This window comes from Corythoichthys intestinalis, chromosome 4, assembly GCF_030265065.1.
Source record: "Corythoichthys intestinalis isolate RoL2023-P3 chromosome 4, ASM3026506v1, whole genome shotgun sequence".
NCBI classification, from domain to species: Eukaryota; Metazoa; Chordata; class Actinopteri; order Syngnathiformes; family Syngnathidae; genus Corythoichthys; species Corythoichthys intestinalis.
In genome coordinates, this window is record NC_080398.1 from 10,727,682 (window position 1) to 10,746,164 (window position 18,483).

At 38.6% G+C, this 18,483-nt stretch overlaps 1 protein-coding gene across 1 annotated transcript; it reads left to right on the forward strand.

Annotated features, from left to right (window-relative positions):
• The first annotated feature begins 1,723 nt into the window (after nt 1-1,723).
• On the forward strand, nt 1,724-10,177 carry LOC130914894 (kelch-like protein 38). The gene is made up of 5 exons (XM_057834475.1): nt 1,724-1,862; nt 2,710-3,973; nt 4,056-4,197; nt 7,063-7,168; nt 7,688-10,177. The coding sequence occupies exons 2-5, from the start codon at nt 2,769-2,771 to the stop codon at nt 7,975-7,977; spliced, it is 1,743 nt and encodes a 580-aa protein (XP_057690458.1). The 5' UTR covers nt 1,724-1,862; nt 2,710-2,768; the 3' UTR covers nt 7,978-10,177.
• The last annotated feature ends 8,306 nt before the right edge of the window (nt 10,178-18,483 follow it).

The window sequence follows — 18,483 nt, forward strand, 5'->3', positions numbered from 1 at the left end:
CAAATTTGTCATGCGCGCATTTACTTCATACAATGCGTGCACAATGGCAGTACACACACAAGCTGGATAGTTGATGACTACTACTACTAGGCTATTACAAAGAAAGCGTTCTATTTCACTTACACTGTGTGCTGGAGTTTTTGTATTGGAAATAAAAGCGTCCATGTATTATAACGCGAACCAAATTTCCTAATCAAAACAAATTTTGCTGTTTTTGTAAAGAAAAAAGTTGCTAATTCATTTTTGCGCCATGTTAACGCCTCCTCTGTCAACATTTAACTTTTTCAATAGCGCCTTCTTCAACGTGACCCGTTAGCAAGAAAGATGTCAGGTGGTGACCATGTTATTGAAACAAAAACCTTTTTCAACATATATATTTAATCCCTAAAGGTAAATACCTTATTGTTTCAATGTTGTACCTATTTAGTCTTAACAACCCCCCCCCCAAAAAAAAGAATCTAACGAAACACTTTTTTCCCTCCCCAACACCAGGGGGTGCTGCAGCACCCTCAGCACCCCACTGGCTCGACAATATGGCTCACCCCACTCCGCCTTACCTACAGTACCTACACACCTGCTGTCTCCTCCCTCTGAGCTCTGTCCGCCAGTAAGTAAGGTGACTATAAAAACGCTTTTTAAAATTTACATTGATTATTATTATTATTATTCCGATTTATATTCATATAATTAATTTGTTTAGCTATGTGTAACTGCTATTAGTAATTGTACCTTCAGTATTTATGAAGGATTTAGCGTAGGTTTTTGGGCTGTGGAATGAACTAATCAAATTATACTGTATTTTTATGGGAAAATCCTGCTTGACATGCGACCATTTCAACTTACAAACCAGGTCATGGAACGAATTAAACTCGTATGTAGAGGTACCACTGTAGTAATGTACGCTGACTAGACACTAGATGGTGCTGTCTCTCTCTATTTTTTAGCTACTCCTGCCTGCCTAGCATAACCTTATATTACAAAGGTCCCTTTAATTTGAGTTGACCTTGAAAGTAATATTTTGATTTGTTTTGTTAAAGCATGGATATCTCTGTTTTTCTTTCACCCAAATATGACAAAACAACTAATGATGGTGGTTTGGAGTGACTATACAGGAATAATGAGATGCTCAAAAGGGGAAATGTGTTTCTTGGCTGAAGAAACTTGATTCCAAGGTGATCTGATGAGTGAAAATTAAACTAATTAGGACATGTTCTGTTGAGGCATTTTCAGGTTGTGAAAGAGTTCAAGGAAAATACATAAGACCCAATGTCATTTGTTTGTAGACTTTGGGCCCTAACATTTATGAAACTGCAATGCATACAGTATGATTACACAGTACATCAAGCCAACAACATCAAACCTCTCGCCAATACAAATCTTTAAAAAGATCAGCAATGACTTATGTGAAATGAGTAGCCTGGGCTAGGACCGGTTGTTCATTTCAGCCTTCAGTGTTTATGTTTCAGCAGCACAAGGCATCAACAACGTCAATGTTATCGATGATCACTACTACAATCCTGTTTCTAAAATGACAGGACACTGTGATGTGATGAATCCTGTGGATACTAAGAAAGCTCTCCCTCATGTCACATGTGAGTTTGCAGCGATGTTGCCAAACAGGGCCTATATTTAGTGCAGGAATGTACACAGAGGCCTCGTGGAAAGGGATCATAACAACAAGAATCATGTGGCACGCTCCTACATAGAGACAGCCGACTCCAGATCATAAAGTCACACAGCAGCAACACGAGAGTAAAGAGGGAGAAAGTACAAGAAAATGTCAAGACATCAGTTTTTCTGCTGACTGCATGCCAGAAATACATTGAAGGACCCTGCAAGAAGTCTGATATAGAGGCAAAAAGGTAAGCACTATCATTGGATGAGTCTGAGACTGCTCTACAGTACAATAGCTTAGGGAAAGAAAAACTTGGATTTGATTATGACTTAGTTGAAATAAGATCAAAAGCACGTTGGCGCAAGGGTTTGCTTTTAAAATCCCAACTGTTCAGTTCGTTGCATGGGATGTCTGTGTATGTGTACACTTCTTGAGGAATACAAGTACAGTAATTTGAACTACAGCCAGAAAAAAAGAACTGGATCGAACTGATGATATGAACGGTGCTTAAAGTCGTTACTAATGTTGTAGTACAGAAGAGAGAGAACACTAAACAACAATGAATGAACTATTCAACTTCTAGCAATACATTTTCCATTCTTGTTTGTCTTCATTCGAGATGAATGGCATCTTAAACCCTTAATTGGTCAATCACTGACTTCTACACATTAACAGTATGATTGTTATAAAGGCTGATAAATAAATTAAATATATATTTTTTTAGGTGTTCCTAATGTGATGGCCAAAGACAGACAACAATAAAATAAGAGTTACATGACTGCACAATGTCAGACAATGGAAGCCAAAAGACAAAAATAGCTTTTAATGCCCAGACAGGTATTCAGCCAACGATTAGACAAACACAAAATGTAAAGTGACACTAAACATTCAGAATCTTCAGTATTTACGTATAGTATAATAGTAGGGCCCATTTTTCATAAGGATTTCAGGACCATGGATGATCTAATTAATGAAGCTTGTCTATGCCATTCTGTGTTAGTCATTTGACTTTGTGGAAATTGAGATTGTTGAAATGATAGTGGTAAAACAATGGCTTAATTGTCCCTTATGAAATTTGACTTGGTGTCATTTAGGTGATCTATACAGACTGAACCCATCAGACAATCAATTTGCGACGTGTCCCTCCGAAGCAATGGAGGTGTTCTGCTACAAAGATATAGAGCAGTCATCCAACCTGCTTCTCCAGCTCAACACCCTGAGACAGGAGAACCTTCTCACAGATGTGTTACTTTGTTCAGACAACACAGAGATCCCTTGCCACCGCAACGTGCTGGTTTCTAGCAGCCCCTACTTCCGAGCCATGTTCTGCAATAACTTCACAGAGAGGCAGCAGACCAGAATCAACCTGCACGGCCTGACATCAGCCACCTTGAACACCATCATGGACTATGTTTACACGGGCCTGGCTCATATCAGCATGGATAATGTGCTGCCTCTCATGCAGGCCACGTCAATGTTGCAGTACGCTCGTCTATTCGAGGCCTGCTCCAGCTTTCTTCAAGACCAGCTGAACGCTGACAACTGCTTGAGCATGCTAAGGTTCTCAGAGATCATGAACTGTAATAGTTTGAGAAAAAAGGCAAAGGATATGGCAATGAAGAACTTCTATGACGTGTCTCATTCAGAGGATATGTGTGAACTCTCTTTGCCAGAGCTAATGGGTTACCTGGAGGATGATTCTCTTTGTGCAGAAGAAGAGCAGGTCTTTGAGACCCTTGTTGCTTGGATCCGCTATGACCCCTTACCCAGACGCAGTGCCATTAGTGACCTCTTTAAGAAAGTGCGCCTTCGCTACATCCACCCCACCTATTTGTTCCAGTTCATTGCCAGCGACCCTCTAATCCAGTCCTCTACCCTCTGCATTGAGCTAATCGAATCAGTGCGCCGCCTCCTGTTTTCCCTTGGCACCAAATATTTTGGGGACTTAACCAGCGACTTCAAGCCAGTATGGATTGCACCCAGGCGCTGTACCTACTATGATAATCTGGTGGTAGTAGGAGGAAGAAAGAATAATGAACAGACCTCAAGGGAAGCTATAGTGTTTGATGAGAATTGTCAAGAGTGGAAACGTCTGGCCAAACTTCCTATCAGACTCTACAAAGCTTCCTATGTGGCCCTTCACAGTGTGGTGTATGTCACTGGAGGCCTTACCACCAATTCTAAATACTGCCAAGCCTGTCCAACAGTCTATACCCTCTCACTCAAGACCAACGAGTGGCGGATGGCCCAGCCCATGCTGGAGCCACGATTTGCCCACCAGAGTGTCTCCTACTTGCATTTTATCTTCATCCTGGGGGGACTTGGGTGCAACAGACAACTGACAGACAGTGTGGAAAGGTATCCTAAGAGTGGAATATTTGGTTGCATTAAAGAATTGCAGCAGTCTGTACAGTACCATTCACTTTTACAATGCTCTTAGGTACAACAGCATGTTCAACCAGTGGGAGTCCATGGCCCGCATGCCTGTGGCTGTGCTGTACCCTGCTGTGGCTGCCACCAACCAGAGGATCTACATGTTTGGAGGAGAGGATGACTTGCAGAACCCAGTCCGACTCACTCAGGTGACAGCCAATAGAACCATCTATCCCTTCTCCCATCTATACACCATATGCTCATTAGCGTTGAAGGTGATTGGAATCTACCCCAGCTGATTTTGAGAAGGGCTTGCCTGATCGTAGAGCGTTGTGAACTGTTATGCAGAAACCACCCGCTTCTCTTCGAGTATTAAAATCAGATATGATGGTCTCTTTATGCCATGTGTGTTTCTTATCAGAATAAATATTTAAATAAACTCTCACCTCAGAAACTTTTGCTTTAAAGTTTTCATCATAAAGTTGTGTTTGAGCATTTCAAACGATGCTTTTACCATACTACTGTATGGATAGCAGCTGCGAAATATATACTACTAATAATAATAACAGCAGCACAATTTGAATATAGGAGGGTTGCTAAGGACATTTCAAAGACAAACATACTAATGACTTCTTTCATTTTCTCATATTTTATGACCTTGATTTCCTCAATTTTGAAAAAGTACGAGATGAATATATGAAAATCTACTTTTGACCCAAGTGTCTGGTTTCGGCAGAATGACTCAGATTACTTAAAGTGCCTGTGACACGAAAAAGCATGTTTATTTCATAATACACGCGGTATTTTATGCCCCTGAATGATATGGGCCCCTTGGATGTGAGTGGAAGCGATCGCTATTTTTATTTAGTTTTTTGAATCCCGCGCCATTAAAATGAGTGACTTCCGGCTTTGGTCTTGCATTGAGGAGGAGGGCGCTGTGACGTGTACGGTAGAAGACGTCCTCTTCACGCTACAGTGTACTGTTGTGTATGAGGACGAAGGATTCAGCTGATTTTGCAGATTAATACGTTTATTTTTCGCATCACGCCAGCCAAACGGCTGCAGAAAAATCATTCTGTATGAGGGAGAGGCGTATGCGCCTTTTTGGAGTTTCAAAAGGTTCCCATTCACCGTGGATATGTACTGTGGGACCATTGGACTTAAGAGGAAGTGAGTAAACATCTTGTTTTGTATTATGTCGAATACGAATACAGCGATTACAAAGTAAACACTACGAACTTCCTTTAAATGAAGGACTACTTACGTTTGATCATTGATAGGCATGTAAAAAGCTCTCCTAATGCTCATTAGCAGCAGCACGTTAGCTGCACAACAACTCCAGCCACCCTCCTCCGGGGAACGAACTGTAAATTGCTCTCCGCCGGGCGGTTTGCCGATCCGCGAAGACAATCGACAACCGGGTCGTCATGTCAAATAATCCAGGATAGTTATGTGTGATTTTCCGCTTCGAAGACTTTGAAACATCACTCGGTTCGGGTTAGCATGTCGGCTAGCTGTCACGCCTTCTGGTTTGTTTACATTCTCCGAAACCGGGGAAGGGAAATGACATATGTCCGATTTAGGTGTCATAAAATATCGTTCGGGAGGTGCGACAGTAAAGGTGAAGTCGACAGTTTTGACCATTATGGAGTAATTTTGCCATGTCGTTCTGAATAAATGCATTTTTATGATTTCATATTCCATTCAGCACAAGACTGTTATTTGTCATGTCCATGCCATTTATTTAGCAATTGGGGAAAATACATGGATAAAAAGAATATCCTGTAAAAATATTGAAGTAAAGAGACAGAAACAACGACATTTTGCGGCTCTCTTAGTCGCGTTTTCCTCGTTCTGAATAATTCCCCCTCAATGGGCTGAATAGTAAAACCGATGAGCCCAGTCTACCGCTGACGTCATCCACCTGTTGGGGACGCTAAAGCCCTATAATGGTAGGCGTGGCTAACCGGCAGATTAAAAGACTAATTTCTCGTCATCTGTGCTTTGCTAAATTGTTGTATATAGTCGAATCGTCTCAAAATATGGTTCTAATTCACATAATAATGCCATTTAAGACTTTTTTTCTCGTGTCATATGCTCTTTAAACTAGTATTGACATATAAAATGCCTGTGACAGCATCAAACAAATCTTAAATAGCTTTATTATGTGAATTAGAATCATATTTTGAGGCAATTCCACTATACACAACAATTTGGCAAAGCGCAAATGACGAGAAATTAGTCTTTAAATCTGCTGTTTAGCCCCGCCTGTCAGTATAGTGCTGTAGCGTCCCTAGCTGGATGATGAAATTGGCAGGGTAACTATTTCATCTGAATTAGAATTCAGCCCATTGAGGGGGAAGATTCAGAATGAGGAAAATGCCACCGAGAGCAGCAAAAGGTCATGCTTATTTTAATCTCGCCAATATTTTTACAGGATATTCTTTTATCTAAGTATTTTCCTCAATTGCTAAATAAATGGTATGGTCACGACAAATAACAGTGTTGTGCTAAATAGAATATGAAATATTACAATTGCATTTATTCAGTACGACAAGACAAAATTATTCCATAATGGTCAAAACTGCCGACTTCTTCCTCTCCCGAACGGTATTTTATGCCACCGGAGTTAGTCCGGCTTTTTTCATCTCCCTGCCCCGGCTTCGGAGATGGAGGAAAGAGTGTAAACAAAACAGGAGGCGTGACAGCTACCCTACATGCTAACACAAATGGAGCAGCTTTTCCAAGGCTTATTCTCGCCTTTTGAAAACGAAAAATCACACATAACTAACTGCTGACGTCACATTCACATTCTTCGTCAATCCAGGAAGTCACTCATTTTCATGGCACGGGATTCAAAAAATTGAATAAATAATATATCGATCGCTTCCACACACATCCAAGCGGTCCATTTCATGCAGGAGCATGAAATACCGCGTGAAACTTAAGTCTTCCATTTATGGATATATCCCACACAAGGAGAGGGAGACCATGTAAACCCATAAGAACCTAAAGATGTTTATTTTTTGGGTGTTGATCTTTATTAAAAAAATCTTCCATATCTACCTCTGCAGGTGTATCACATTGCCAGGAACATGTGGTGCAAGATGGAGAACAGAACAGTGAAGAATGTGTCTGCTCCTGCCGTTGTGATGGATGAAAAAATTTACATTGTTGGAGGTACTGTTTCAGGTTTTAATAAAAAACAAAACAAAAAAACCCCATATATTTTAGGAAAATCACATATGGTGCTGCACAAGTTTCAACAGATTTTTTAGCTTTACGATGATAATGATGATGATAACGTTGACCTCTTTGTATTGTCTATGTTGTGGTTATTTTTCTTTTATTGTATTGTCTTTGTTGTTAGTAATTAAGATTATATATATATATATATATATATATATATATACTGTGTTGTAAATGAATTGAATGAATAATGAATTCAACATACATGTACACGATGTGCAAACAGTATATTTATATACAGTACACAATACATCTCAATGTACATTAAACAAGTTTTAAGTTTTTAATTTTAGCTGTCATTCTTTTGGGAAGACAAGATAATTATGTAAAATGCTTTCAAGAGATTAGAAATAAAACCTGTCAGCACATATTTTTACTCTCATTGTTGAATTCTTTTTAATGCCTTCTATTTAAGATTTTATTCTCACATGAATGTCATCTCTGTCCCAGGATACACGAGAAGGATGATCGCATATGACACTACAGCCAACTGCTTCCTCAAGTGTGCCAGTTTGAAAGAGAGGAGAATGCATCATGCAGCTGCAGTGCTCAATAACAAACTGTACATCACTGGCGGACGATATATTAATGGTCACGATGTCATTGAGGACTCAGACAATTTCGAGTGCTATGACCCAAGGACAGATGCTTGGACAGCCAAAGGAAGTTTGCCGTATAAACTCTTTGACCATGGCTCTCTTACGCTGACGTGCGTGTCACAGACCTGGACTAACTCATAGCTAGGACAATCAGCTGTTGCACTGATGAAAGTGAAAGGTCCTATTTGAGATGATTCGCTCCTATATGCAACAATCGTTAGCTCCTGATAGAAATCAGTAAGTCACGCTCCTTAAAAGAACATGTTCGCCACACTAATATTAGTTAGTGTTGTGCATGAACGCGTTCAATGAACGATCGTTCACGAACACGTTAATATTTTAGGTGAACGTAAATTGAACAATTGAACAACAGCGGAAAACTATCCGAGCTATCGTAACCTGGTGTTATGTCAGATTTTGGTGCTGAAGCTTTTATGGCGACGAATAAGCATTCTTTTACATTCAGTTGGACTCTCTATATTATTCAAAGATGCTAAATAAACAAGGAACATCATAAACATACATGTGCAACATGAATACAGCGTAAGTAAATGCTTTAACTGCACGGGGAGGGCGTCAATTATGAGAGAGCATTGTGCAGTCGAGTTGAGCAAACCACATGGTAGGATGTGTGTGAGGAGAACTTTCCTTCATTTGCCTCCATTGCCAAACATACAGTATTCCTTGCTTTATAGAAAGTTTTTGGTGCTTACTTTGTAATCGCTGCATTCACGGCCATTTGTAATGTTACGCGCACGCGCAGAATGGCAAAGTTGCAATGTCTGATGCGGTCCAAAGTCTGACAGAACACGGCCCAGTACCAACATTAAAACCAGTTTTACGAACAGGTCAGTAGCGATGCTGATTTGAAATCGAGTATGAAAATGAATCTGATGAAATTTCAGTGTTAAAATGGATAAAATAATTGCTGTGTGTGGTTCTATATGAACTCTGTCAATGATAGCTTGATGCAATTATTGGAGAGAAGAAAGAACAGAACTACAAAAGAGAAAGAAAATCTCGACTACTCCTTTATGTCTGCGATTTCTGCATCGCCACCGTTGTTATATTACTGTTTCAACCATAAAATCCCCAAAAAGTCCGGCTCTGGCCATTCACAGCTGTGTCTTGACACTCGGTGATACATGCTACACCGGGTTTTTGGATCGAAAAAAGGTAAGTACGCAATAATATTTCGTTAAAATATATATATATACATATATATAAATACATATATAAACATATATGGCAAAAAACACTCAGGTGGCTCCTCTATGCACGTATAATACATCATTGGAAAGCTTAAAATCTTTATTTTGTAGTGGAAGAAACATTTTGAGCAGGAGGGTATTTAAAAAAATAAAATAAAATAAAAATAAAACCCCTAAACCCTAAGTAGAGGTGAGAGGATGAGAGAGCATAATTAAAGACACTGTGATTTTAACGAGCTATTATTGCGTACTTACCTTATTTCGATCCAAAAACTCCATGTAGCATGTATCACCGAGTGTCAAGACACAGCCGGACTTTTTGGGGATTTTATGGCTGAAACACGGTAATATAATAAGGGTCGAGATGCAGAAATCGCAGACATCAAGGAGTGGTCGAGATTTTCTTTTTCAAATATTTACCCTTTTAAATGTTTTTTTCCAATTTTTTCTTTGTTCGGATTGATGATTTATCATTTAAAATATCGGGGAAAATGCGACAGTAACAAAAAAAATACCATAAAGCGATAGTTATGAGATAAAAATCCCTGATCTATTTACAGACAGTATTTTTTCATTGCGACGTAATTTGTTTAAAAGTTTAAAATATGCGAGTGATAAATTTTCTAAAGTTGTTGTTTTTCAAACTAAATATTCGACATCAACTAATGATTCCAAGCTATACTGGAAATGATAGACCTTTCAAATAATATACTACTATACTATATATAATATACTTACCTTCTTTTTATGGGTGGGTTAAAACAAAAGCGATTGCGCGGTGTCCGTAAACGCGAGTCTCCAGGGTAAAACAGACAGATTACAAATAGTTCGGGGGCTTAATGTGCCATGAAACTGTTATGGCAGCATACAGACATACAGTATAGTTCTATCAAAGATGGGTGTAAGAGCAGAAACTGCTTTTTTCAGCTTTGTCTGCGTTTTCCGTTAGTTTTTTTTTTTTTTTTTTTTTTTTATACTTTGGGGGAAAAAGTGAAAAATCATGCCTAATATGTATCTCTTTCCAATGCTAAATCTGAATAAATACATTAAACTCACATTTAAAAAAAAAAAAAAATTGTTTTTTGGTTGGGGAGGCGCTACTTCACGATTTTTCCCTTATCGCGGCAGGTTCTGGTCCCCATTAACTGTGAAAAACAAAGGATGACTGTAATTCATGTAGACAATGAACTTTCCCAACACTGATTACAGTTATAGCACTTTTTAAAGCTATTTTGATCCATGATGCAATTGTCTTTCAATAATATCATTATCGTGTTTTTATATAATAAACTGCTCTTTTTATTTATTTAAAAAACAAAAAAACCCCAACATTTTTTAGGGGGATTGAATGTATTAACGATATTTCCTTTGATTTTGATGGGACACATTCATTTGATTCACAGTCTTGGTCATGTAACAGATTGAACAGGTCAGGCTACCGCTGAATTTTTTAAAATCTGAAATGTGTGTACACCTGCACAATCTGACTTAAATAATAGCATAGAATATGATGATAAAATCTTTACTAATAAATGCCTTTCCCTTTTATTCTCTCAGTTTGTCATCTGGTTTGTTGTTGCTAGTACTATAAATGCAACGTGAGTTGTATCCGATTCCTCCTCCGTGTCTCAACATGTCTAATGCCATCTCATGCAGACAAAACCTTGATTTGGACCAGACAGGTTCTTGGCGACAACAGGAGAAGAAACAGAAGATTATCTAGAAAAGAAAGCTATCATTTTACAGGGAACAGCAGTAAATCATTTCCAGAACTAAGATTTATCTGCTTCTCATGGAACTGAAGCTTGTGTTTGAAAGAGATTTCATATGTGGATATCAAAGCACATGCACGGGAAAATGGGAGACACATGAAATTATTGTGTCCAAGTCTGATTTACTTGACTGAGAATCCAGAAGTGAAAAAAAGACAAATATGATCTAATAATCTCTGTAGGAGCAAACTGTTTGATTTGATTATCATGAGAACTGAAATTAATTGCAATAGCTAAGTCCAACACTTTAAAATAAACATCTTGAGTCATTTTATAACATCAGCGTCAGCTAATCAGATGACATTTTTAAGCACTATGTCAGCTGTTTAGTGAACGCGGTGTGATGAAGCACATATTACTTTGGCATGTTTTTCCACTGAAAGTAATTAGGTCAGATGGTGAAGTTGAAGGCTGCCAGCGAATGAAGTTCAGAGGAAAGTGGAGTGGAGAGTATGTCAGGGGTTGTTGGAAAACTATAGGTGTGCTGGTGTTATTTTGAGACACAAACAAGAGAGCAACTGCGACACCACGTGAGTCATGTGGGCTGGCAGATGTGAGAGGAGGGGGAAAACCAGCAACAAGGTTTCACAAGAGAGAATGTGAGCGAGTGATGAAACTCATCCGGGAGCAGCAGCGACAGGTGTGGTGCAAGAGGAGGGGCGATCAGGATGTAGCAGCTGTCCCGTCTGCTCACAACATCACAACAAAAACAGGGATGATAGACGGACGGACCAGAGATACACTATTGAGCTTTCTAGAAATAAACGGGCATTCAGGGGCAAACACCAACATCCTGTTTGTGATTGTTTAATGGTCTTTTAGATCTGGTTGCATATCTTTCTTTTGCCTGTACATAACATCTACATGCCATATTAAAAGTGATATTCCAAAGTAATCCTTTCTTTTCTTTTAAATTTGTCTTATATTTATTATTCATTTATTTGCTTTTTAGCATTTAAAACAATAAAAAATAATAAAAAAGAAAAAATAGGAATCAATAAGATTTCACAAATGAGAACTCTAAAGGAAAAAAAGTTTTTTGTTACGCATACAATGCTTATGTGCGAGGGTGTAGGTTTGCATTGGGACAGTAGGGACATAACACTACCAACTTTTCAGGATGCTCAAATTGTCCCCACCAACTTTTAAACAACCTTATTTGCATTTTATAATGAGATCAGTTATATAGGTAATTTAGATTGTCCTTCCATATTTTGTAAGGATAGAATTGACCCTACTATTATTAAGTGAATTATTTTCATTATGTTCAGACTTACATTTTCACTTGCTGAATGTGCTAGTCCATTTTTTCCCTCAAACGCACGTTTGATTGGCTGATGAATTGACCCCCCACACACACACACTCACACACACGCACTCGCAGCCCCGACAGAAAAACAACATCTTGACAACAGAGGAGAGATATTAGAAGTCTTTATGTTATTATGTTATGGAGGTGGGGAAGACGCCATAATTCTGCTACTCAAAGTCCGACCTGCATCAGAGTTAGCATAACATTAAACGGTGTGAATTTGCTAACCTGCAAAACTCGAGTAGGAAGCTTCTTCGAAGTGTCCTCCGCTTTTGTATTTGTTTTCTGCTGTTAACGTTAATTAAACTGTGAGAAATGTAGTGAACCGAGGTTTACCCCCTTCTCCCCAATTTTCATTTTTATTTTGTTTATGTGGTCTTAAAGCAACACTTGGTAACTTTTCAGTTTTGGACTTTTTTAGCGACGCTGGTGGACAAAAGTGGTAGTTTTTTGCCTTAAGGAAGACTGCGTTTCCCATGAGGACCAGCGCATGAGCGCATAGTGTCTTCCAATGGGGGGCGTAAAAGAAAATAATTGAGAATCACAGGTATTAGTCATTACAGATTTATTTTGCAATGATCATTTAGCCTATCAATTATTTAGGTTCATGTTCATGAAAATGAAGCCCTGACCCCTGGTCACCCAATCTGTTTGGTCTTACTAATGTCTCATCTCCAGCAAAAAGTGTCCATGCATGTTATGCTGTTATATCGTCCCTACCAATGTTGAGACCAAACTTACGCCCTTGCTTATGTGATATCTTTTTTGTTATGTTTCCATGAGAGCGGTACAGTGAATTATTGGTCATTACATCTGCTACATCTGTTAGTAAATCTGCCTCACTGTCCGAAACTGAAGCGCTTTAGAGATTTCTTCAAAGGATAAAACTTGTAATACATAGTTTGGATTGAACATATACCGTGTGTTTTGTGAGACTAGTCCTGGAACTTTTACGCAATGCCTTAATTGTGATTAGCAGGTGACCACTGTCCAGTTACTCTCATCCTGTTATGAATTTCTTTCATAAAACTAAAACAAAACCTTGGTCTACAACAATAAAAAAATGTTTGATATGCTACAACATATCTATACAGTGCTAGAAACTGCAATTTCTGGAGCAATTACTGTACAATGGGGCTTTGCTGTGGTAAACACAGATCTATCAGGTCATTTCCTGTTGATTTGGGGACATTTCGGGGACACTTCCTGTTTACATCAGGTCACTTCCGGTTGATTTGGGGACATTTCGGGGGCACGTCCTGTTGATATCAGGTTGCTTCCTGTTGATTTGGGGACATTTTGGGGTCAACTCCTGTTGATATCGGGTCACCTCTTGTTGGTTTGGGGACATTTTGGGGACATGTCCCGTTGCATGTCTGTCAATGGCATCGACTTCCTTGGGCGCCAGTTAAATGTCAATGGGCTGTAATGGTAGGTTTGGTGTCAAAAAACACAACCACACAGATTTTTCCGCCATTGAAAATGAATGGGAAATTTGGACGTACATGGCTGTCAATGGCATTGACTTATATGGGCGCCAGTTGAATGTCAATGGGCCATCATGGTAAGCGGTCAAAAATCACAAACACCAATGTTTTCCTGCCATTGAAAGTGAAGGGTAAATGTTTGCTATTGAAAATAATTGGGAAATTTGGACGTAGGTGGTCGTCAGTGGTATCCCATTAGAAATGAATGCGCAAGTTTTGGCGAATTTTGCGGGAATCGTAAGTTTTTGCCAAATTCCATATACAAATTTAATGCCCCTTACCGTCCTGAAATTTGTTATGTGTAAATTATGTATTTTGGTTAAAAATTGTAGGACAAGATACATTTATTTTTAATTAAAAAAAACACTTTTACGGGCAAATGAAAATTCCCTGCGTCACGCAAAAATTCCGGACATTTTAATATTTTAACGGTAACGATCGATCAAACGGTTTAGGCTGTGCGACGCGCCAAAGAATACTACCTGGGTCTTTGCCTTGCAAAGTCCCATCTAAATATAGTTGTTGATATATTTAGTAGGGACCTCAGATAACTACATATGTGCATAGACTTCATAATGATATTGACAGGGCGCAGGGCGCATTCATAGGGGGCCTGCATTGTTGGCGTGGCCATCAAAGCTGACCGAGTGGAACAACAAAGATTTTTTCGTTGAAAATTTTTGTGAATAAATGCTTAAAACCCTGAATTCTTTATAGATATGGACACAAAACAAAAAAAGTGCAGTTAGCATTTATTTTACGTAAATATGTCGAAGTACGATGCTAGTCTGTCAGTCAATGTGGCGGGCGCCATATGTAAACAGAGCTTTTCCGGTGAAAATTCTTGTGAAAAAATGCTTAAATCCCTGAATTCTTTATAGATATGGATGTAAAACAGTCTAAATTCTTGGTGAAAAGCAAAAAAACGTGCAGTTAGCATTTCATTTACGTAAATATGTCGAAGAATGATGCTAGTCTGTTAGACTTTTTACGTTGAAAATGCTTGTGAAAAAAATGAAAAATATAATAATTACCTTGAATCCTCGAACAAATCACTCCTGAGACAATCCTTTCTGTTTGTATGCGGTACAGCTTTCGTACTTTTTGAACATAAATCCCCCGTTGGATCTCTGCATGTGTCGCTGCGACTGACTGCGAATAATGAAGCGTATTGCGGGATGGCTCCTACTTGAAGGCATGGCACAGTAAAGGTCGAATCTGACCCTTCAATATCATTATGAAGTCTATGGTATGTGGAAAAAAGTGACCTGATCTTTAGAGCTACTGGCTCCTTATATCAAAAAAAAAAAAAATTGTTAAATTGAAAATCAACCCATCACGTTTGTGTAAACACAGCTCACTTTTGAGATGTAGGGTCAATGCAGGACTATGGTAGTAGGCTTAACAAAAGTATTGATGAGTTAGCTGGGATAGGCTCATAAGCGGCATGGAAAATGGATGGATGGAGTACAAGCTTACTTTTATTTTATTAATTTAATTTCAATGAGATAGCTGAAATGAGGATCGTTCTACACCTTCTAAATAGTTTATCTCACTAACTTGTATTTTGAAATAACTGAAGAGAGCCAAATAAGCCAGATTCCGTATGTACTGTGTGGTATGATTCACCTCATAAACTGTGTATTTTAAACCATCAGTTAACAGCTGACAGAACATTTGTTGGGATTTTCTATACCGCCTTGTCAATTTGTCTTCTACAGGAATAGAAGAAATTGCCCATTGGGGGATAATTTCCCTCCACGGTTCACGCCATAGCATGCATTCAGTCATCATGCTTCCCTTTATAAACATGACGTAATCATGTTAGCCGCTATTTCATAGTGATTGTCCAAATGGCGGCAATTGATGCAATCAGTGCTAACTAAATGAACTACTAAGTGACTACATGTGATGTTGAGCAGCAGAATCAAGCACGAGTGAGACCTTTTGCTTTCATCAAGATGCTATTGTATCCACCAAACTGTAGCGGCAACTGTTCCAAAAACAACAAAACATTCAAAATAAAGTCACCGGTTTGGATGAAACCATCAAAGATTTAAAAACAAATCATTTTCCTCACATATTATGCTTTGGCCACAAAGCCTCCAACACCATAGGAAGGCTTCGTTGTTGAGTAACAAGAACAGAAGAGCCAGTGCATTAAACACTTATAATGTTTCCCCCATAAACATGAGATGATCTCCTTCCAAGAAAGAGGTGTTGCACCGCATGTGTTGCTGCTGCTCACATGTTTCGACAGATTGTATAGTGTTGTGGATTATGGAGACACTAAATGCCCTTCTCGCAATACAAATATACCGTATGTGTGTGTGTGTGTTTGAGGGGGACTGTTTTACGCTTAAGCACATGGACGGGCAACACACTTACGTGTGTCTGTGACCTTTCCACCTTTAAATGGTCTATGCGTATCATGCTGCAGGACATTAAGGAAGTGAACTTTACATGAGGAGACAGACACGTGGTATCGCTAACCAGAGTTTGTGGACTGACATCTTTACTGAAGACAATTTTACTTTCACAGCACAATCAAATGAGGAAATCTTTGAAAGTTTCTCTTCTTGGATCAATTGGTGCTGCTTCAGAGGATTGACCAAACCAACCAACTAAAGCAAATGTATTTTCTTACAAACAAAACATCCCCCCTCAAAACACATTGCAACTCAAGACCCAAACTGAATGGGATGTCCTTCTCTTGATCTATTTATATTAACAGGAGTGACTGATGATCATGGGACTACACTGCCATTCTTCCTTGTTCCATTTCTAAACACTGCTCTAATATTTTGAGTACTATATCAGCACTGAATAATAAAACTATAATAAAGATGTCCTTGTGTGACCATAAGATATGCAACATTATCAAACTGAATCCCAGATCATACGATGGCAAAATATGTCATTTCAAAATTCATCTGATGATTCCTAAAATGTGACTTACAGCTCAAATCATCATGGGTCACCAGAATTTACTTACTAACATAACAAGATGTCAAAAAAACATTTATTAAAAAAATAGGGAGAGAATGTTTTTTTTTTCTGTTTCTGAAATTTTGTTTTTTATTTTTTTTCTATTACTAAATTGTTCTATATATTATACAGTGGTATGAAAAGGTATCTGAACCTTTTGGAATTTCTCACATTTCTGCATAAAATCACCATCAAATGTGATCTGATCTTTGTCAAAATCACACAGATGTAAAAAAAAAAAAAAAGTGTCTGCTTTAACCAAGACCACCCAAACATTTATAGTTTTTCATATTTTAATTAGGATAACATGCAAACAATGACAGAAGGGGGAAAAATAAGTAAGTGAACCCTCTGCCTAAGGAGACTTAAAGAGCAACTGAAACCAATTTTTACCAAACAATTTAAGCCAGGTGCGTGCCCAATCACTGATGAGTGGTTTAAAGCTGCCCTACCCACTATAAAAGAAAGAATTGTCTGTATAAGAAGCATTGTCTGATGTGCATCATGGCTCGGTAAAAGAGCTGTCTGCGATCAAGGATTGTTGATTTGTATAAAGGTAGGAAAGGATACAAAACCATCTCTAAAAGTATGGATGTTAATCAATCGGCAGTCAGAGAAGTTGTCTACAAATGGAGAGCGTTCGGCACTGTTGCTTCTCTCCCAAGGAGCGCCTGTCCACCAAAGATGACGCCAAGAGTTCAGCGCAGAATACCCAAAGAGGTAAAAAAGAACCCTAGAGTATAGGCTAAAGATTTACAGAACTCACTGACACAGTCCAATATTTCTGTGCACATATCAATTTTATGTAAAACTATGGCCAAGAAATGTTTTCATGGGAGGACTCCACGGAGGAAGCCACTGCTGTCTAAAGAAAACATTTTTGCGCGTTTAATGTTCGCAAAAAGGCACTTGCACTCTTCATAGAAGTTTTGGCAAAATATTTTGTGGACTGATGAAACCAAAGTGTTTGGGAGTAACACATAACGTCATGTGTGGAGGAAAAATGGAACAGCTCACCAATATCAACAGCTCATCCCCAATGAGAAGCATGGTGGAGTGAGCATCATGATTTGGGGGTGTTTTGCTACCTCAGGGCCTGGACAACTAGCAATCTTAAATGGAAGAATGAATTCAAACGTTTATCAGGATGTTTTGCAGGAAAAACTGAGGCTGTCTGTCAGACAGTTGAAGCTAAAAAGAGGATGGATGCTGCAACAAGACAATGATCCAAAACACAGAAGTCAATCAACTTCAGATCCTGCTGCCACAGGGGGGTGCACAAAATATTAAATGTGATGGTTCACCTACTTATTTCCTCCTTCTGTCATTGTTTGCATGCTATACTCATTAAAATATGACAAGCTATAAATGTTTGGGTGGTTTTAGTTAAAGCAGACAGTTTTTTTTCATCTGTGTGATTTTGACAAAGATGAGATCATATTTGATGGTGATTTTATGCAGAAATGTGAGAAATTTCAAATGGTTCAGATACTTTTTCATACTACTGTATATATATTTATCGTATTCAGTGCTGCAAGGAATCTGGTCTCTCCTCAGCTCAAAATTATTGATCAGCTGTTACTATGATTTGACGAAATAGAGGGACCCAAAACGTCATTGTACTTGGGCGTTCTTTCTTTGCACCACATGAACAAAGCACATGTTTGTTTAGAACACTTTGGGCCCGAATCGTGAGCAACAAGTTAAATTACCTGGCTAAATTTTCATACTGTATCCTTTCCAATTGTAAAATGACCCGAGAAAAGTACATTTTCAAATAAAATGTGAAATAGGATTAATTCTAAATAGTGCACTCATTTGATTCATTGACTGCCAATGATGGTGCTAGACGTCCCGTCCATTTTGACAGTGAGAAG

Coding starts and splice junctions, on each gene's coding strand:
- LOC130914894 (XM_057834475.1), top strand. CDS start 2,769: ATGGAGGTGTTCTGCTACAAAGATATAGAGCAGTCATCCAACCTGCTT. Junction 3,974..4,055: donor CTGACAGACAGTGTGGAAAG/GTATCCTAAGAG, acceptor CAATGCTCTTAG/GTACAACAGCATGTTCAACC. Junction 4,198..7,062: donor ACCCAGTCCGACTCACTCAG/GTGACAGCCAAT, acceptor CTACCTCTGCAG/GTGTATCACATTGCCAGGAA.